At 51.5% G+C, this 21,465-nt stretch overlaps 1 protein-coding gene across 3 annotated transcripts in view; it reads left to right on the top strand.

Moving 5' to 3' along the window:
• The window catches only part of POC1A (POC1 centriolar protein A), a 73,268-nt gene that overhangs the window by 35,686 nt on the left and 16,117 nt on the right, over positions 1–21,465 (top strand). For 2 of the 3 annotated variants that reach the window (XM_082414520.1, XM_082414521.1), the window contains one exon: positions 16,416–16,559. In XM_082414520.1, coding sequence (XP_082270646.1) covers positions 16,416–16,559 — 144 coding nt within the window. Of the gene's footprint in view, positions 1–11,812; positions 13,369–16,415; positions 16,560–21,465 lie in introns of those variants that run through there. The other variant, XM_082414522.1, reaches the window with a different exon arrangement.

Raw genomic sequence — 21,465 nt, 5'->3', positions numbered from 1 at the left:
GAAGACAGAGGAGACTAGAAAGATAGAAGATTCAATATTTGTCACCAAACTGCGATATTTAAAGAAAGTTTCCTGCTTGAAACAGAGCACCCTTGGACAGTAGCTGATGGGTAACGTGGCTGTGCATGGTCGAGGAGCAGCAGATATTCGACGCCCCTAGCAGAGGGGCTTCCTGGGCCCAGGGATCAGAGTGAGGGGCTGAGCCCTCCCCGCTGACCTGTTGTATCCAGTACTGGGAGGCAGGCGGGATGCCCTCTCCTTTCCTTCCAGAGGCTACAACTGACTTACTGGGAGGTGGGTCAGGGCTGCTACCAGCCACATGTTAAATAATTACTGTGTTTACAAGAAGGGAGGGGTTGCCTTTGCCAAGCACGAGAACAATGTTTGCAGAAACGCATCAGGCAGAGTTGCTGGGCTTCCTGGCAGTGGAGTGAGGAGACAGGCCTTTTAACATTTGACATTTATTGCAGCAAGCCTCTTGCAGTGGTTCTCAAACTCCAGTGTGCATCAGAGTCACCCTAAGGGCTTGTTAAAATTCAGCTTGCCCCATCCCCAGAGTGTCTGATTCAGTAGGGAATTTACATTCCTAACAAATTTCTAGGTGGTGCTGATGCTGCTGGTTGGTTGGAAAAGAGTCTAGCCGATTGACACCCTGGCATCGCGAGCAGGGAGGTGGCTGGAGAGAGAGAGTGAGTCTCTGTCCATCTTGGGAAGTTTCTGTGGCTCATGGGGGCTACAGCTTGGGAGAGGCACCTGGAGAATTGGTGTCCCTTCAGCCCAGTTTGGAGCACTGTAGTCTTCCTCTTTCCAGAAGAGGAAAAGCGGTGTGGTTGGTTCTGATCTCGGTGTGGTGTTAAAAGAAATCCCGGTGTTGCCCTTTAGGCTCTTTAGACCTAAAGGCACTCTTTAAACCCACTGAGCTCTGTTTACAACTGGGCAGGCAGATGTGTGGTTTTGTTACCAGCCAAGGACATCAGTTAGAGGATGGGACCCAGGGCAGCCCTCCGTGGGCCTCTGCCGGGCCTGTCATCCTCTCTCAGCTCCTGTCCTGGCCATTAGTGCTGCTGCATCAGTTCCGTCATCAGTGCTTGAATCCATGTTCTCCAGGCCACCTGCCTCCTGCATTGTCCTCAGTGTCCACCTCTTACCCTGCAGATGGGGGTGCCTAGGTCACCTCCCATCCTCCAGAGTCTGCTGGGCCTTTAGGGAAGCTGGCGGGTGAGTCTCTGACACCTGAGCTTGGGACGGCCTGGGTGCTTGTGGCCCAACATTTTAACCCCCAGGTAGAGGTCTTCTTTGTAGAGCCTTTTGGGGAAGTGCCTCCAGGTAGCAAGAGCAGGAACAAGCCCTGAAACAGCGATGACGGCAGTGGCACCAAGAGGATGGGGCTGTGGGATGGGGCAGTAACTGAACTCCCTTCTCTGAGCTGCCCTTTTGAGAGGCTGATGGTAGTTTCCCGCCACTGGAAAATTCCCATCCCTTTCACAAGGTCCCTATCCAGAGGAGAATGGCACAATTCTTAGGAAGGAAGGCCTATTAATGACTTAAACCAACAGGGCACGTAGTCGTAGAAATCCAGGGCAAGATGTATTAAGGTAGTCACAGTGTGGAATCCAGACAAAGCCTGGACACCCTTGTGTCCAGCTCTGCATGCATCGGGACACACCTGGTGTGTGAACCTGGGCGCTCACACACACCTGTGAGAGCTCTCATCTCTTTCAAGGGACTCAGAGCTGTTTTGGGTTTCCTTTCCCCCTGGCAGCCAAAGCATGGGTTCAAGGTCAGTGGAGATTCCACAGTTGCACATGGGGAATCGAGCCCAAATCACAGGACAGTGGGGTCCTGACATTGTGGTGCTTTATTCCAAGGCACACACAGCCCTGGACAGGGCACACCGCATGCCTCAGAGTGCCTTTGTTTCAGCCCTGGAGCCACTGCAGTGATGCTACCATTTTGGTGACAGTGATGATAAACATCCACAGCCTGGTTAGGCCACGCTGACAAGTCCCCTCTCCACAGAGAGCCAGCAGAGGCCATGCACGTGAAGTAGAGAGGGCGGCATCTGAGAGCTAGCCTGCCTTCCTCCCTCCCTCTCTCCCTTCCTTCCTTCCATGCTGCTTTCAAACCTAGAAACCTGAAAATGGAAGAAATGAGCCACAAGTGGAAATAGACCGAGTTGCTTAAATCTGACTGTGATTCTTTGGCTCCACCTCCCTGTTCCCCAGCAGAGCCGCGCTCCTCCTTTTAGTCTCTTTCCAGATGGCACCTCCTCCATGCAGCCTTCCCAGGAAGGGCAGCAGCTTGTGAAATCTTCCTGCTCCACCTACCCAGAGCACTCTGCTTGGTGGAGCAGCCCCTCTCGGCCACAGTCAGTTTTTCACAGGCCTAACTTGTTGCCCTGGAGGCCTGGGGCCTTGGTCTCCATGGGGTGCCCAACATGTGTCTGGACACCTGAGCAGAATGCTCAGGAAATCAGAGTTCAGTGGACACATTCTGCTGTCTGTGGGCATCGTGGGTTGAGTGTGTGAGGCTAGAGGCAGGCTCTGGCGCTTTCCTTTTGCCGTGTTTGATGGTCCCAGGCTAAGTGAAGGAAACCACTTTCTGACCTGGTTTGTCAGTTTGGGGGCAGGTGGCAAGGGGTGGTGTGGGCAGTGGAGGGTGGGAGAATCTACATGTCTGGACTAGAAGTTTTAGTCCTTCTTTCAATTTCAATGGAAAAAATCCCTTTTCAGCTTGTATTTTCCAGATTGGATGGCAGCGTTGTCCATGTGGTGTAAGGGTGTTGGATAATGCTTGTGTTTATGTTCTCATTGGTTACCATGGAAAAAATCAGAATAGATGGTTTCCATGGAGATTATCTTAAAATTAGTTTCTTTGAAGGTCCAGACATTGCTGCAGGGTTCACTGAATGCTCTTGGTGCCATCGGGGCTTTCTCTATGGCAGTGCCAAAGGCTGGTCTGAACGTTTGTGGATTCAGCCTTATTTGCCTCCTGTGCTTGAAAGTGCCAGAACACCAGAGTGGGGGTGATCCTGTGCCTCACCTTCCTCCTGGGGTCCCGCTTGCCTGGCCTTAGCTCCACAGCTCATTCAAGTAGCCTGGAGCTTTTATTTTTTTATTTTTTTATTTTTTTTACCACCACCAACAAAAAAACCCTTTGTATTGTGGAAATTTTCAAGCTAGCACAAAAGGTAGAGAGAATAATATAATGAACCACCCCCCCATGTATCCTTTACCTAGCTTTAGCATTTTGCCGATCTTATTTTGTTCATCTCCTCCCACCCTTTTTTAGAAGAGTTGGAATATTTTTGTTTAATCCAGATATGTTACCCTAAATAAAGACTTTTCTGGGTTAAATAACTGCAGTGCTCTTATCACATCCAACAAAATTAATATTTCCGTAATATCAGATGCCTAGTCCATGTTCACATTTTTCTGCATTGTGTCAAGAACATTGTTTTGTGCTCTTTGTTCAAATAAGGACGTGGGAGCCTTTGAAAGCCCACGTCTCCCCTCCTCACCATGGTCCTGCTACGTGGAGAGGTTGAGCGCTCTTAGCTTAGAGCTGCAGTTGGGCCGGGCCAGGCAGAGCCTTGGGGCTCCACCCTCCCACTGTCCACAAGGGAGAGTTGTGTACTCTGAGCTCCAGGACGCCCTTGTCCCAGCCTGGAGATGTGTCAGCGCAGGTGGGCCAGCTACTGCCAGCTGTCCTGGGGCAGGCGTCCGCTGGGGTGCGCTGTCCCTCTTCACAGCCTACAGGGGGAGGGAGGGAGAGGGGTGATGTAACCTTGATTCACAACAGCTGTGTGCAACTTCATCTTCCAGGAAAGGGAGGCTGTGAGACACCGGGGTTGGGGGGGGTGGGGGGGGGAGGCAGCCTCCCTCGGCTCCTCCCTGGGCAGCACCAGGGTGAGGGCTTTGCCTCATCGGAGGCCCGCTGCCTCTGCGGGGTAGGCAGAGCCAGTCCTGGTTATCTGTCTTGGCAGGCTCTGCTCGTGTCCTGAGATGCTGCACAAAATATGAATTGCCGAGTGGTGGGAGTGGTGCCCGGGGATGGTTGGTGCCTCGAACACTCTCCATTGAACTAAGTGCAAGGAGAGTTTAAAATAGCCAGCCTTTGTTCCCGAGGTTTTAAAAATTCAACTCCAGTAGTTACAATGAGCTGTCTTCAAGTGGATCTATAAATAAACTGCTACTGTTCCTCTTTGTCACCGAGAGCTTCGGCGGCTTCCAGAGACGTCGGCTCTGCCGCTCATCTTCATTAGATGCCTCTCATCTGTGGGGCAGCTGTGGCCATCAGCAAGCCGGGCTGACACGCAGAGTTTGTAATGACAGCCACACGTTCCCTTTTAAAGAGCCACAGTGCCAAGCCACGGTGCCCCATGATTGACTACACAGGGAAAGATGTAACTTTGCATTGGAGAAACCTGGCAGGGAGGTCAACATCACCATTGATCGAGGTCAACATCACTGATATATAAGATATATAAGACCTGTCTGGTATATAAGACCTGTCCGTGTGAGCCCTGTGGTGTCATGCACGTAGCTTTTGTGGTGCTCTTGTCAAAAATGCATAACCTCACCCCAGTTGTGAGAAAACATCAAACAGATCCAAACTGAGTGACATTTGACAACAAAACTGACCAGTACTCTTCAAAAATGTCAAGGTCATGAAAGACAAGGGAAAACTGAGGAACTGGACAGATCTCAGGAGACTAAGAAAAAACTGAATGCAGTGTGGGGTCCTGGATAGGATTCTGGAACATCAGGATCCAAGGACATTAATGGGTAAACTGGTGAAGCTCAAATGGAGCCCTTCCTTAGTTTGGTTAATGGAATTGTCCCAATGTTAATTTCCTGGCGTGACCATTGTACTAATGGTTATGTAAGATGTTAACACTGGGGGAGCCTTGGGGAGGGATATATGGAAATTTTCTGTACTATTTTTTGCAACTTTTCTCTTAAGTCTAAAGTTAGTTCAAAGCAGTTTAATTTAAAAAAACAAAACAAAAACTACAGTCAACACTTAAGCTTTATCAGAAGCCTTGATCTCCCGCCCAGGGTGTCTCGGTTCAGGTGTTTGTGGTGGGGAGGGCAGGTGTTTCTGTCTCAAGGTAGGAGGTAACAACCCGAGCTACTTAGCACCCAGCCTGGAGTGGGCCCTTAGTGACGTGTGTGGAGCTGAACTGAGCAAGAGCCGGCCCTACAGGAAACAGGTCGTGTTCAAAGGGAGTTCTTACAAAGGTATTGGTCACCAGCATGGGGACTGCAGGGCGGCGTTGTCTGCTTGTGGACGTTGTCGTTTCTCAAAATGCTCCGGAGGTGCACCCTCTCCAGGAACTCTGGGCAGACTGGCAGCAGCTGCTCTGCAGCACTGCCTCCTCCTGAGGCTTCCCTGGGCTGTGTGGAGGACCCCACCACTCTGCCCTGCCCTGTTCCTTCTCATCCGTGTCCCTGAGCCCTGGGCTCTGCCTTGCTGCCTGTCAGCGTGTTTCTGGCTGTACCGGGTGTGATGACCTGGAGGGCTTCCACCCCTAAAGCCTGGGTTGGTTTTCCTCCACGCTCAGATCCAGGAGGGCCAGGACCTCCCCTGGGCACAGGAAAGTTCTCGCTGCATGATGGTCTGCTTGCTTTCTCATGGCTGCCACCAGTTTGCAACTGCTTAGCCTTCCTCTCCCCGTTTTGTCCTCCCCCGCTTCTCCCCACAGCTTCCCTCACGTGTCATTTCACTAGGACAGTCCTCCCCTGCCCTACTTTTTTCTCCTGGGGGCATATCTGGACATTGGAATGACTTCCTGTTTCCTGCTTCTTACCAAGGCCGTCCTTTCACACCTTTGAAACACATTTGGCTGTATAAATCAGCCCTCTCGTGTGGGGAGGAATACTTGGAGACCAAGTATTGGAGAGCACGGCTGGGGAGTCAGCAGGAGATGGCTGGGGTTGAGCCCAGGGGTGGCTGACATAGCCCTGGGGGTGGGAGCCTCGGTCTTGCTTTGGGCCTGAGTGAGGAGACGGGGGTTCCGTGGTTTGTGCATTTAACATCTCCCACATGCCAGGGAGGCCTGTGACCCACACAGGTGTAATAGGATGACAGAGGCAGCTGTGGCCCCTGCCTCAGAGGGACTCTCAGGAGAGGACTGTGAGGGTGAGAAAGTGGGCCAAGCTGCCTGTGGTCTTGGTGCCTGGACAGCACTGGTTCTGTGTGAGGAGGCCTGGGTCAGGCACGTGGATCCCTCATCCTCCAGGTTAGACCCATCCTCTGACCGCTTCACAATTCTTAGTTCAGAGGACACCCTGTCTGCTTCCCGTTGGTAGGAGCCTGGGGTCACAGGGTGGTTCTTACACTGAATTGGAATCTGTCATCTTGGAGAGTCTGATTGAGTTCAGAGGAAGCTGTCCAGCCCCATCCCCCCGAGCCTCTTGGCTCACTCTCCTTGGGAGCCTGGTGTGGGGAACACATGGAGGCACCCTGCACATTCATACTCTAGACAAAAGCCAGCAGCGGTAACCAAACCCCACACACATACTTGGGCTGGCTTGGAAGAACATTGGCAAGATTGCCAAACAATTAGATGAGTTTAAGAAACTAGAATTCCTCTTGGGTTCAAGGCTATGTTTAGAACCAGAAGTTTCCTCTCTTGTTGGAGTCCGGGCCGGAACCCTAAATTATAGGGCAGACAAGGCTGTAGTAGATGTAGTCCACAAATATGTGTGGGGAATACAGTACCAGGTTTCTTTTGAGCTTTGATTTGAGAAAACAGCTGTGTCTATTTCCACTTGAGAAGCTGGAGCTGAGCAGAGCCCAAGTGAGCTCTGCTCTGTCCCCTGCTCTCCTCGCCAGGGCCAGGTTTAGCAGACAGGGAGGCAGGCGAACTGGATGCCTGTTAACTTTCCATGAGGCAAATTGTCAAAGCCAAAGGCCTGAGGTGAAAACCAAGGAACGTCTGTGTCTGTGAATCTGCACCCTTGCTTAGCAGGCTATGTGATGAGCAGTTCGATGAAAGATTAAGTTGAAAAGATTCAACTGTGGTGTGTGGTGTGTCTGTCCATTTCTTTGTTTTGCACTCAGGGTCTATACTAGGAGGGTAACTGGTGAGACAGTCCAGATCTTGGGCCTGGGTCACCTCTGGCTCCCCTCTCTGGCCAGACCCAAGCCTTGGACCAGTTAGTTCCTAGATGTTTTTGTCTGTTACAGAGTTTTAGTTTCTGGAGCAGGCTGGGCAGGGGGCAAGGTCCGGTGTTAGAGACTAAAAGAGAAGGAGAAATTTCCATCTTAAGCAGGTGTTAATAATTGACCACCCCGCCCAACTAGAGGGGGGCATTCCGTCAAGTCAGCTCATGACATCTTTATGGTAGAACTCCAGCCACTCCTGGCTTCTGGCCAGGTGTATGTAGACCTCACTTGCTCATGACTGTCAAGCTGTGTATGGACCCCTAAGCAGCTGAGACCTGAAGTTGCATAGGCTGGGCAGCTGCTGCTTGGAAAACCTTGCTTGGGACATCTGCTAACGACTGGGGAGTCACTGAAATGTGACTCTGACCTTCTGCATTTGGAAACCATCATCCCCAGACCAATGGTGGACCTCACGGGCCTGACCTGCGGTCTTTAGGCTTGGGTTTTGCCCACTGGTAATGTCCTGTGGCAAGGCAGTGATTTTCACCTTGAGTGCAGAGTGGCAGTGATGGGTAGTGTCAAGTGCAGTGTCATGTGATGGACCTGTTGGGATCCTAGGGGCATTTCGGTTGTAACTGCATCTTTTTTCTTTTTTAAGTCAGACTTATTAGTACACAAATAGTAACATTCACCATTTAAAAAAGTGAACCATTCTCTGAGTTTCGACAAACAATCATGTAATCACCACCATGATCATGTTATAGAATATTTCCATCATCCCCCCAAATTTCCTTGTGCTTCTTTGTAGTCAATCCAGTACCTCCACCTCCAGCCCCAGGCAACTACGAGTCTTTTTTCTGCATTTTTCAGAATTTGATATAATTGAAATCGTATAGTTATATGTTCTTTTTAGTCTGATTTCTTTCGGCTTAATTATTTTGAGATTCACCCATGTTGTTACATTTATCAATAGTTCATTTCTTTTTATTGCTGAGTACTACTCCATCGAATGGATATACAATTTGTTTGTCTGTTTGTGAACACTTGGGCTATTTTCAATTTGGGGGCTATTACAAATAAAGCTGCTGTTAACTTTTACATACATATCTTTCTATGGACATATGCTTCCATTCTTTTTGGGTAAATATCTAGGAGTGGAATGGCTGAGACGTGTAATGGGTATATGCTTAACCTTTTATGTTACTGTCAAACTGTCTTCCAAAGTGGTTGTTCCATCTTGCATTCTCCCCAGCAGTGTATGAGAGTTCAAGTTTCTCCACCTCCTCGCCAGCACTTGGGATGGTCAGTCTTTTTAACGCTAAAGCATTGTAATAGGTGTATAAGGGATATCTCGTGGTGATTTTAACTTGCATTTTCCTGATGACTGAGGATGTAAGAACATTTTTTTACATGTTTGTTTGTCATATTTATATGTTCTTTGGTGAAGTGTCTTCAAATCTTTTTGCCTATTCTTTAAATTAGTTGTCTTATTGAATTATGAAAGTTCTTAGGTATTCTGGATACAAGTCCTTTACCAGATATGTGACTTGCAAATATTTTCTCCCAGTCTGTGGTTTGTGTTTTCATTTTCTTAACAGTGCCTTTCAAAGAGCAGAAGTTTTGAATTTTGATGAAGTTCATTTTATTGGCTTCTTCTTTCACGGATCATACTTTGGCTGTCATATCTAAGAAATCTACCTAACCCAAGGTCACAAAGATTTTCTCCTATGTTTTAGAAGAAAAATTCATACCAGTGTTATAGTTTTAGGTTTTACATTTAGGTCTATGAATCATTTTTGAGTTACTTTTTGTATATGGTATGAGATATGTACTAAAACTCATTTTTTTGCATAAGGATTCCAATTGTTCCAGCAATTGTTGAAAATACTATCTTATCTTCTCTCTGGTAAGTGGTGAACCATTTAAAAAAATTAATTGACCATGTATCTGTGTGTATATTTCTGGACTCTATTTGTTCACTGATCTATGTGCCTGTCCTTTCACCAATGCCACACCGTCTTGATTGCTTTAGCTTTAGACTAAGTCATAAGATCAGGTAATGTGAGTCCTCTAGTTTTGTTCTTTTTTTCAAAAACGTTTTGTCTTTTCTAGTTCCTTTGCCTTTCCATATAAATTTTGGAATAAGCTTTTTGATTGCTATAGATGATTTTGGGGAGAATTGGCATCTTAACAACTTTAAGCCTTCAGTACATGAGCATGGTATATCTCTTCATTGATATTGGTCTTTTCTCATCAGTGTATTTTAGTTTACAGCATATAGATTTTGTACATATGTTGTTTGATTTATATCTAAGTATTTTGTAGTGGGTTGAATGGTGCCCCCCCCCCCGCCAGGAAATATGTCTACATCCTAACCCCCAGAACCTGTGAATGTGACCTTACTTGGTGAAAGGGTCTTTGCCGATGTGCTTAAGTTAAGGATCTTGAGATTAGATCATCTTGTATTATTAGGTTGGCCCTAAATCCAGTGACAGGCGTCCTTATAAGAGACACACAGGGAAGAGAAGGCCATGTGAAGATGGAAGCAGAGAGTGGAGTTATGCAGCCATAAGCCAAGGAATTCTGGAGCCACCAGAAGCTGGAAGAGGCAAGAAAGGATTCTTAGTGCCTCCAGAGGGAGTGGGGCCCTTTTGATATCTTAATTTCAGACTTCCAGCCTCCAGAACTCTGAGAGAATAAATTTCTGTTATTTTAAGCCACCAAGTGTGACAGTTTTTTTTTAGAACAGCCATAGGAAACTGATAACACATTTCATGTTTTTTGGTGCTATTGAAAAGATAATGGCCAAGAATTTTTGGAAAATGATGAAAGGCATCAAACCACAGATACAAGAAGCTCAGAGAAATGACAAGCAGGCTGATGAAAAAACAAAAACAAAACAGAACCCTACACAAATTATATTCAAGCTTCTGAAACCAAAGATTAAGAGAAATTCTTAAAGGTAGATAGAGAAAGGAGATGTTATATACAGAGGATCAAAGGTAAGAATTACAGAACTATTCTCATAGAACTGCACAAGCTGGAAGACATGGAAGTAACATTTTAAAAGTATCCAAAGAAAAAACTGTCAACCCAGAATTCTATACACAGAAAAAAAATCTTTTAAAAATGGAGAAATAAACACCCCCCCCCCTTTTTTTTTTCCAGACAAACCAAAGCTGAGAGAATTCATTACCAGGGTACTTGTACTATAAGAAATGTCTCTTTTCTCTTTCTTCTCCTTCTGGGATTCCAGTCACACATGTATTAGATAATTTGATATTGTCCCACAGTTTACAGGTAGTCCGTTCTGGGTTTTTTTTTCCCTATTATGTTTCAGTTTGAGGAATTGATCTGTTTTCAGGGTCATTGGTTTCTTTTCCTCAGTTGAGCTGAGCCTACTGTTGGACTGGCCAAAAAGTTCGTTCGGGTTTTTCCAAAACCTCTTCCCAAACGAACATTTTGGCCAACACAGTAGTAGCCCAACAAAGTCATTCTTCATATCTGGTATTGGGTTTCTTATTTCTAGCATTTCCATTGACTCTTTCTTACAATTTCTACCTCTCTGCTGAAATTCCCCACCTGTTCATGCATGTTGTCCACATTTTCCAGTAAAATCTTTAACATATTAATCATAATTATTTTTTCTCCATCTGATAGTGCCCACATCTAAGTCATCTGAATCTAATTCTGCTGATTGCTTTGTCTCTTGACAGTGGGGTTTTTTTTCCTTGCCTTTTTGAGTGTCTCATAAGTTTTTATTGAATTCCAGACATCATGTTCAGGATAGCAGAGACTGGGATAAATAGTCTTATCAGGAGTTGATACCTTGAACTTAGGGTGAGGTCTGGGTGTTGGAGGATTTTTCGCAGTGTTCCTGCTCCACCCCCAGCTTTCAGCCTACCCTGGGGTCCTGCCCCTCAGAGGATGTCTGTGTCCACGGTCTTGTCCCTCCCCCAGCAGTAGGCTGCTGTTGCTTGTTACCTGGTGCTTGCTAGCTTTGTTGGAGGAATTCTCTGCTGTCCTGGGCCAGTTTCAGTCTTAGGCCCTGTGTCCCTGGGTCTCAGAAGTAGGGCATTCTCAGTAGTCCTGCCCCTCCCTCAGCCTTTGAATACCTCAATGATCTCCACTCAGGATGGTTTCCTGCCTCTCCCACAAGGCAAGAGAGGCTTTTATCTCTTTTTGCTCTTCCCCCAGTAGATTAAGGATTTTGTTCCGTAGGCAAGAAGGGTCTTGGCAGGGCTTCGTGCCTTTTCCACGTCTACTCCTCTCCTCCAGGCCTGCACCCTCAAGGATGGTTTTCTCCCCCAACCCTGTCTTTCTCATGAATGCCCAGTGGAGGTCTGTGGAGAAGACCCTGTGAGTAGGTGCAAACTCCCCTTGTATCTGTGGCTCCCAGGGGTTCTTCACTCTCACCCTGGCCACTCTCAGCCTCTGCAACTTGTTAACATGCATAACTCAGTTCTTCTCACCCACTTATATGGCACTCAGTGTCCCTTCTTCCCAGGCTTTGCCAGAGGTGAGCCGATGCTCACTTCCTGTTTTCCTTGGAAGAGTCTGCCTTTCCTTAGATTTCAGGCTAGTTGTTTGCTCTGTGATCTCAGCTCTCTGATTTAAGAAAAGTTAAGATCCTTTTAGATTGTTGCTCTTTTTCTTGTTAGGATAGGATTAACACTTCCCCCAACTTTCTCTACCTTAGGCAGAAGCTTCTTATCCATACCTGCATCTTGATGATGAAAAGGTGAGACCATAGGCAATCCAGAGACCAGTCAAGAAGTTATCCCTGGGCTTCCCTGGTGGCGCAGTGGTTGAGAGTCTGCCTGCCAGTGCAGGGGACACGGGTTCGAGCCCTGGTCTGGGAAGATCCCACATGCCGCGGAGCAACTAGGCCCGTGAGCCACAACTACTGAGCCTGCGCGTCTGGAGCCTGTGCTCCGCAACAAGAGAGACCAAGATAATGAGAGGCCCGCGCACTGCGATGAAGAGTGGCCCCTGCTTGCCGCAACTAGAGAAAGCCGTCGCACAGAAACGAAGTCCCAACACAGCCAAAAATAAATAAATAAATAATAATAAAATTTAAAAAAAAAAAAGAGGAAGTTATCCCAGATGGATTGATTTCTTGTCACAAGGAAGACCTGCAAGCACTGCTCTTTTGTTTTTTAATGAAAATGTACGGGTTGGTTACCCATGTGTTTGAGTGGCTGAAAGCAACCACAGATATTTACACAATTCCTACTGTGCTCAGTGCTGAGCTCATGGTGGCGTATGACAGGATGGCAGCAACAGAAACTGAGGCAAGTAGATTAACCTACTGTGAGAGCCTGGGATCCCACACCAGGGTGGGGACACCTACAGACCCCAAATGAGATTGCCGCAAAGTTAAATAGATTCATCTATTCTGAGTTTGACCTTTTTTTTTTTTTTTTCTTTTGATGTTAAGATGTTTATATTTGGTACAAGTGAAAGTTGTCGACTTGGTGCGACTTTCTAGGTATGTATGTTTGGGTTAATGTTGTTGTAATCTTACTTGTGAGAGAACTAACGAGGACCACCAGGCAGGGCCCCTAGTACCCTTGGATGTTGAACAGACAAAGCACTGATAGGATTTCTCCCCTTAAACACTGCTCCTGTTATCCCGCCACTGTCATTACTCACAGCCCTCGCACGTGAGTGCGTCTCTTCCTGCTCTTGCCCATCATCTTCTTATCTCTGCTTTATCGCTTATCTGCCGAGCTCTCGGGGAAATGCCATATCTGCAGAGTGCTGGAGTGCAGGTGAGTGCCTGCGATGGTGTGCGGGGCGGGACTGCTGGCCCTTTGCCTTGGGGAGGTGTCATTTCACAGGAGTGTCACCATGATGGGCTTGGCTCTTTGAGGCATCGAGTGTGTGTGGAGGGCCTGCTCTGTGTTCAGCTCTGTGCCAGGCAGGCATTCCAGGGCAGGTGGGGTGGAGGAATGACGCAAAAAGTGTTAGAGCCAGGAGCCAGGAGCCTCCACAAGGATGGAAGAGAGGAGCTGGGGGTGTGGAAGCAAATCCGCAGGCCATGTCACCTGTCAGAGGCTGCTTCCTGTCAGGAAATGCCTGTACTTTGGGTTCAGGTCCCAGCCGTCATTTCCTATATTAGAGCAAGTGATTTAACCTCCCTGAGCCTGCTTCCCCATCTGAAAATTAAGGTTAGTAATGCCTGCTGTGAGGGGTCATTGTAGGGATTAAATGAAGTGACGTATAAAATGCTGGCACATAGGTGGCAAGTAAACCACAGCGATAGCCATCTTTACGTGCGGTGTGTCAAGTGCTGTAATGTCTTCTGGTAAGAGCGGACAAGGTTGCAGAGAAGGGCTGTGTCCTGGTGAAGGTAAGAGCAGGAGCGAATGCTGTGGCTGGAGGAATAGCCCAGGGCAGGCAGAACCCTGGACTTGTGAGCAAGGCTGGGGGCTGGGTACCTTCTGACAGTCACTTCCTGTCTGAGCCTCAGGTTCCTACGGCCCTCTCTTCCAGAGGCCACCTCCCTGCCTCGGGCATGTGGCTGCGGTCCTCAGTACTCTTTTGGAGCTGGCTGGGCTTGGGCTCCTGTTGGTAAAGTCAGCGGCGCTCACCCCCCAACCCCTGCTTCCAGAGACTCGGCTCGGCACTGTCCATTTCTGGGCCACTCTGCAGAAACACTCAGAATTTCCATCCCCTCCTTCCCAGGCAGCAGGCAGCGCCCATCTGGCCACTCCTTGAGGACGCCGGCTGTCAGGACAGAGGGCTGCCAGGTTCCCACCCTCCCTCTGGTGGCCTTTCCTGAGGGAGCCAGGGGGACTCTGTCCAGAGGAAGAGCGTGCGTGTCTCGAAGGGGGTCCTTTGGAAGCAGTAGGCACTGGCTTCTCAAGAAAGGCCTGTGGGTGATTTGCAGATAAGCGCCTCTCACAGCCCAGCCCTTGGGAGGGCAGGCCCAGTCGTCACCCCCATTTTATAGAAGATGAGGAAGTGGAGGCCCAGAGGAATTAAACCTCTTGCCCAGGGCCACCTAGCTGGTCAGTGGTAGAGCTCAGATGTCGACCACGGCCTGTCCGAGTCACTGCTCTTCCCCGCTGCACTCTGCTGTGTCTCCCGACAGCACTGCCTGGGTCTGGGGGCCGCTGCGGTGAGGTGAAGGCCAGTCAGGGCTTCTGGAACATTTCCTTTTGGAATGGGCTTTGAGAGCTGAAGTGTATTGATACCTGGAGGACTGGAAGAGCCTAGCCCCGGTGGGCCGAGGTCTTACAAAATGGCCACAGTGCCGCAAGCAGACAGGCGGACGGTGCCACAGTGCCGCAAGCAGACAGGCGGACGGTGCCACAGTGCCTCAAGCAGACAGGCGGACGGTGCCACAGTGCCGCAAGCAGACAGGCGGACGGTGGGCACGTGGACATGGCACTGCTCCTGCTTTCAAGAATCCTCCTCAGGCTTGTGGCTCACATTCAATTTCTCTTTAACCACCAGGGCCTGCATTTTTCCAAGTTCAAATTGACATGCACTTGAGAGTTTGTTATCTATGAGATTAGAACACTTTCCTAATAAAGGAAAATATGCAAGTAGGGTCCACGTGCTAAACTGCCCTTCTTTGATGGTTGGGAATCCTCTTCCGGGCTGATTCTTCTCAAGGACTCTGAGGCCTGCCCAGGTGAACATGTCTAGGGCAGAGCATCTTCCTGGGGCTAGGCCACTGGATTTATCCAAAAGATGGGCCAACTCAGAGGAGATGCAAGCCGGCTGCCAGTGGCAGGTGTGAGGCATCCTAGGTGAGCCCCAGTCATAGCCAGTATTCTCCAGTGGCTGTGGCATTGAGGGGTGAAGGAGTGCTGGGTGGAGTACCCTGGCTCTGTGGTGTATGGGGAGTTGACAGGCTTTGAGCCTAGTGATGTCCTGGGTTTAGAGGGGAGAGGAGCGATGAGTGCAGGCAGAAGACAGGAATAGGGACACAGGCACATGGGCAGGGGGCAGGCCCTGTGGGTGGTCTGGCATTGATTCATCCCACTCATGTGTCCTAGCCCTGGAGACGCAGTGGCTGGGGGAACAGGGCAGGGATGGGGCAGGCCCAGGTGCGGAGCACAGAGGAGCTTCTGATTGGGCATGGGGGGTTGCAAGGTGAGTGGAGGACAGGATGCTCGGAGCAGGGGGAAGGAAGGGTAGATGAGGGGCCCTGGGAGCTGGGCACGGGAGCACTGAGGTGGGAGCGGAGCTGCGGAAGGAGGCAGGCTGGAGCAGGGTGCCCCGTTAAGGGGTTTGAATTTTCTCCCAGTGCCGGTAGAGAGCCCTGGATGACTGGCAAAGCCAGGGAATGATGTGGTGGAATGTCCATCAGTGAGGCTGTGGTTGAAAACACTGAGCCCCAAGTGTGGCTGCATTTCTGGGTTACTGGGGTTTGGGGGCTGGCCGAGAGTGTCGGCCTCACTGAGCATGTCATTCCCACAGGGGGCAAGTCCACAGAGGAACTGTAGGTTCCTGAGCATCTGCCCACCGTGTCCTTGGGAGGCTCCCGGCATTCTGCCCTGCTGAACACGTGCACGATGCTTCTGGGGTCAGGAGAAGCCTTTGTGTGCAGAGCAGTGCCTGACTTTTGGGGGACACGCATTGGACTGGAATGAGCCCCCTTAGGAAATCACTTGCCCTCAGTGGTGATGGAGGAGGATGGCTTCTGCATTTGGGGACTGAGGATCTTAGGCAGAAACACCAAGTCCCCCTCATGTTCCTGGAGTCTTGTCTGAAGCAGCCTGGGGCGCCTGTCCTGTGGATTCTGACTCCCGCCAGCCGTCAGGCCAGGACGTTCACGTAGAATCTGTTTTCCTGGGGGATCTGGCCAGGGCAGGGTTGGAACCTCCCGATGGTTCTGGGCCATCCCCATTCCCGGGGTGGGGAATTGACCTTAAGCTAACCAGGAGGAAGGGTGACTTCAGAGCCAGGCTGGGCTTCAGGGGTCCCGCACTCTGACAGGCCTAGTGGAGGGCATGCCGTGTGAAGAGTTGGCAGCCCCCGGCCTCTCTGAGGGCCTCCGAGAGCCCACCTGCACATCCCTCCCAGGCCCCTGCAGCCTGGACTGCCAGGTGCTTTGATTCCGCTCCTCACTCACGGCCTCTGCTCAGAAAAGGGGGCTGGAAGGGAGCGCGCAAGCCCGGATGTGGGAGTCCCGCCACACCGCCGTTGCTCACCAACATTTGGAACTTGTCTTCTCGAGTTTGCTGGTGGTTTTCCACTTGATCCTTCAAGGAGCTCTTCCTCTCGGTGTTTCCTCAAGCACTGACTCAAGACTAAGGGGTTCTCTTTCCTTTCATTGTCTTTAGCCAGAAGTGGATTCCCCTGTGCCACCAGGCAGGGGCAGGAGTCAGGAGTCGATGCAGAGCCAGCCCCAGGAGCCCGTCAGCATGCCCCAGACGCTGACCAGCACGCTGGAGCACATTGTAGGCCAGCTGGACGTCCTCACCCAGGTAGGCCGTGACGTGAATTCACCCCATCGTCTGCACTTGGCCTGGCATTTGGACCATTTGAAGTTGGCCAGCGGGTGCTGGATTTTTTTTTTTTTTAATCTGTCAAAACTTCTAGTATTTCGTCTTTTTTTTTTTCTCTCTCTCCTTAACCTAACCACATTACTGTCATCACACCCAACAAGGTTAACGATAATTTCTCAATACCATCCAATATTCTCAGGGGTCACTTTTAACGGGTTCAGGACGCACAGAGGGAGAAAGAAATATGAAGGTAAGGACCGAGGGGATGCAGGCGGCACATTAAAGAGCCGAGGCGACATTGCTCCCGGCTGCGGCCGTGGATCGGGTGCCCAGCTCCCCAGGCCTCCCCGTTCCTGCTGTCATTAACTGCGCCAGGCCAGCACCAGCCAGGCCAGGTCGAGGCCCGCTCGGAGGCGCGAGCTCCTCGCCTCCCGGCTCCCAGGCAGTGACCCCAGCAGGCCCCGTGCAACTGAACAGCCCACCGTCCCCAGACACCGACGAGTTCCTGGAGGGGAAACGATTGACACCACTGCCTGCACTGCACCCCCGGCCCTCCCCCGCGGTACCTGCGTCTCCTGGCAGGGCTGGGAGCTGCAACTGGCTCCCGAGCCCGGCCCACCCAGGTCCCCCGCAACCGCTCTTCCTGATGCCTGTTCCCGCACCAAGCTCTCAGCACCGTGACCTCCGGGTGCTGGGTTTTTAAAAAATATAATTATAATGTACCTATTTTCCAGCCCAAATTAATGAAATAGCAGTGCCTGCCCTGGGATCCTGGCTTTCAGAGCCATCCGATCCCTGGCCAAGCCACTGGACCCCAAAATCACCAACACTGAATCCTGCCAGGGAGTGCCCACCCAGTGCTGACCTGGGCCACAACAGCTTTGACAGAAACGCTGTCCATTCATTTGACTCTTCTGTGGGTGGGCACTCCAGAGACGTGCCAGGGAACTGCGTGCAGTGAGTCAAAGCATCCGAGAGCCCAGGCTCTGGGCTGCTCCTTATCCTTTGAGCGACCTTGGAGACATCCCTTCGGCTCTCCAAGCCCTGGTGTGTTTATCTGTGATGAGCCTGCCGTGTTTGTGGTCAGGATTAAAGGAGATGAGTCTGCAGGAAGTGTTTGACCTGTGCCTGGCCCTAGGTAGCTGCTCAGTAGATGTTAGCTGTGGCACTGACCACCCTCATGAGGGAGATCATTGTGGCCCCATCACCACCAGGAGCGTAAGTGCATCTGGCAGCTCATAACACAGACTTGCATTGCAGCAATTCCAGTGAGAGCAAAGCGCCCCGACGAGAGGTGGCAGCCAGCACTGCGGGCATGCCCAATGGGGCATCTTCTCCTGGGGTGGAAGAGCAGTCCCGCAGAGGGAACAGCCTGCCTGCAGGTCTGGGGGGGCCATGGGCACATCCAGGCAACAAGCAAAGCCCAGCACAGCTGACATGGGGCATGTAGGTGGTGGTGGCAGCTGGGCCGAGGCAGGATTTAAAGGTCCTCAGGCCCCTTCCCTCCTGGGCTCTGGGTGCAGACACCCCCGCCTGTGCTGGCTCACGGCTAGAGGGGGAATGCAAGAGGGAGGCCAAGGACCCTTGAGTCTCTGACGGAGACGGAGGTGAAGCGGCGTGGCGTCCCTTCCCTACCTCTGGATCTGGGGCTAAGTGCGAAAACCTCCTCCACATTGTGTCCCGTGGTCCACGGCGTGTCACAGCATCTCAGCTGGTACTGCACACCCTGGACCCACTGAAGGAAGGGCATTTGAGGGGAAAGGTCAGGCGTCGGTGACTAGGGGATGGTGGGACTATTCGCACATCATACAGACATTGCCGAGAGCCTCTTAGCCCTGGAGGAGGAGGCGTGTGCTGAGAGAGGGAGACGAGCAAAGACTTAGAAAACTTCTCCCACCTCAGAGCCGTCAGAAACTGCCAAGACTGCCTCATGTTCTTCACAGCCTCGTCAAGTGAGAGTTCAGGGGAGGTGGAATGAATTAGAACTTTATAGGATAAAATTGGAAATTAAGTCTGAGAAGGTAGTTAAAAATAGCCTCATTGGATCCAGAGGAGTGTAACACTAGAAACATTTCCTGTCACTGTGTTTTAAGGGCGTACATGGAAGGTTTTTTTCATGTGTTAGCAGTCAGGGGTCTGGTAGTAACTTTGTAAGAAACTGGCATCACAGGAAATAAGTGAAACCTTGGCCTGTGGCCGGGGTCACACCGCTCAGCCCCTTTGCAAATCCAGACAGCACTGCCCCCCACTGAAGCCCAAGCCCATCAACCAGTCACCCGCTTTGCCAGACAGTGTGCATTCCTGAAGGCCACAAAGTGTGCCGTGTTCCTGATGGAGTCAACATATTTTGAGGCAACTTGGGTTCCACAGATGAAGCCCCCAGCTGAGACCTTAGAGTGCAACCTGTTTTCAAAATGGTGTGGGGAGGCGTCTGCACGAATTTGCGTGCTACCTTGGGCTTGGTCGCCGGTTGTTTTCCAGGCCCACGTCCCCTCCTGGAGTTGGGGCCCTAGCTGAGGTGTTTAGCTCCAGCCAGAGCTGCCCCCGCTGGGGTTGGAGGTTCCCTGGCCCCTCCTGTTGGGACCAGCCTGGCTGCGGGCAGTCCCCTCTCTGGAGGCTCCCCTGAGGCCTAGAGCCAGGTGACCACCGCCGTCCTTCTCCCCATGCGGGTAGCTCAGCTGGGGCTCTGCGCCTCCTTGGCCTGTGGGTGTTGGCCTCGGATGCTTTCCCCTCAGCCGCGCTCCTCACCCTTCTGGCGTGCGCCTGTGCTCTGGAGGAGCAGGGATGTCGCGGCCACCCCGACACTGACACCTACTTCAGAGTTCTCTGTCTGAATCATCCTGTTCTCCTCCGTCCTGCCCCATCACTGCCCCTTCCCTCCCCCACAAGGAAGTCTATTTCTAAGCGGCCTCCGAGAGGGACACTGCCTTCTAGGTCCTGTGGGCCTCCGTCCTGAAGAACATCCTTCAGGGAAGAAGCCCAGGGCTGCAGTGGGCAGCGGCCAGGATGTTTACTGAGCGAGTCACAGAGGCTCCAGTCCCGGGTGACAGAAGGTGCTCCGCTGTGGAGGTTCACTGTCCTCAGAGCCTGCCTTCCCGCTCAGCAGGCTGGATGCGGCCCAGTGATCGAATCCTCTCTGGAGGTGTGTGGCCCATTTGGCACCCATCTGAAGGCTAAGGACCCGGCCTCAGTCCTCGTCCGTGGCCGCTCTGTGCAAACCAGAGGCCCAGAGGTCAGGCGGCTGAGTGGGCCTGGGGGAAAATGTGGCTCAGAGCTTGTTTGGGTGCAAGTCCTGGCTTTCCCACTTCTAGCTCAGTGACCTTGGGCAAGTCACTTAACCTCTTCGTGCCTCAGTTTCCAGATCTGGGACACAGAGCTGATAATTGCATCCACTTCACGGGCCTCTTGTGCGGATGGGGTCTGTCAGCCTGTGTGAAGCTCTTTGAACGGTGCCCAGCAATGCCATGTGCTGCTGATGGGTTCAGTGCTGCTCCTGCTGCTGTCCTTGTCACTATTCAGGGCCTGGCTGGCATGGGTGCAGGGGGATCCTCACGACGGCACCAGAAACAGCTCCCCAGTTCCCCCTGCCTCTCTGCCCAGGAGAGCCATTCCCCCGCCCTCACAGCAGGCGTGGAGGGTTCCCTCCGTGCACACAAGTTCGCTGAGTCTTTTCTGTGTGTAGGGCCCTGAGCGAGACCCAGTCCCACCCTTAGGAGGGCCCAGGACTGAATCTGCTGATGTCAGAGCCAGGCCTCCTAGGAAGAGCAGGCAACCAGGACCGTGGGAGACAGCTGGGCAGAGCGCGCCAGATGGGAGTCCAGTGGGCCAGGTGGAGAGGGCCACGGAGTCCTTTGGCCTGGGCTAACAGAAGAAGCACCATAGGCATTTGCGCTCCTGGTGCGGCCACTGAGCAGGGCAGAGTCGGGCCAGACCCACGCTGAGGGTCTGGCATGGAGTAGGGACAGGGACACAGAGAGATTGGGACCTGGGCCGGGGGTGGAGCTGTCAGGGCCCTTCCCCCAGGAGGCGAGTTCTGCAGCCTACTTGGCTCAGGTTCACCGCAGGAGGGAGGAAGGGGGGTGAGGAGACGGGCAGGACAGCACAGCAGTCAGCCCCTGCGATGCCGCTGGGCTCCCAAGGGAGTGAGGCGCTTCCTTTAGCCCCCACGGAAAGCAGACTGCCCCAGGGACATGTGCGGCATCTGCATCCAGCCCTTTAACTCCTGAATTGGGGTTGTGTGTTTTTATTTTTTTAGGAATACCTTTTTAGTAAAGTGCATACATTGTTTTTCAAAAGTGTATTTATTCAGGGAAATAGGATGGGATGGCCTTGCAAGGTACACAGCCCTTCGTGCATCTCACGCCCGAACAGGTTCCCTCTTCGGGCTGTCCCGGGCTGTCGGGTCTCCCCACAGTGTTGTTTTAGATGGAAAGTCCTCAGAGTGTGGGGTCACATCCTCATCATAATTTTCCTCCTGATGTTTATCTGAGGCCTGCAACTTTCCAAGGGCTTTCCTCTGCAGCCCTGTGTTATCCTCCTGCCTGGTGCCCACAGGTCACCTCATGCCTGGTGCAGATAGGGTGTTGTGCCTAGATACGGCTTGTGCCTGGACCAGCTCTGGGGTCCACTCAGCCTGGGGCTTCTCCAGGATGCCAGGTGATCCTGAGCTCGACCTGCTGTAGGTCAGAGCTTCCCCAGCTTCCCTTGCTAACCATTTCTGTGTAGTTAGGTATGGCTTCATTGAGAAGTTTATCTGCAAACCAAACTTGACCTTTCTGAAAGTTAAGGCCAGAAGCTCTTGCTCAGCCCTCTGTGATCACAGAGCCCAGCAGGCCCGGCCCCTGAGGTCACCAGCCAGAGAGCACACCCCCTTGCCCTGGCCCTT

The sequence above is a fragment of the Balaenoptera physalus genome (genome assembly GCF_965194825.1).
Source record: "Balaenoptera physalus genome assembly, chromosome: 11".
NCBI classification, from domain to species: Eukaryota; Metazoa; Chordata; class Mammalia; order Artiodactyla; family Balaenopteridae; genus Balaenoptera; species Balaenoptera physalus.
Note: the sequence above shows the minus strand (reverse complement) of the source record. Positions and strands in the feature narration are given on the sequence as shown.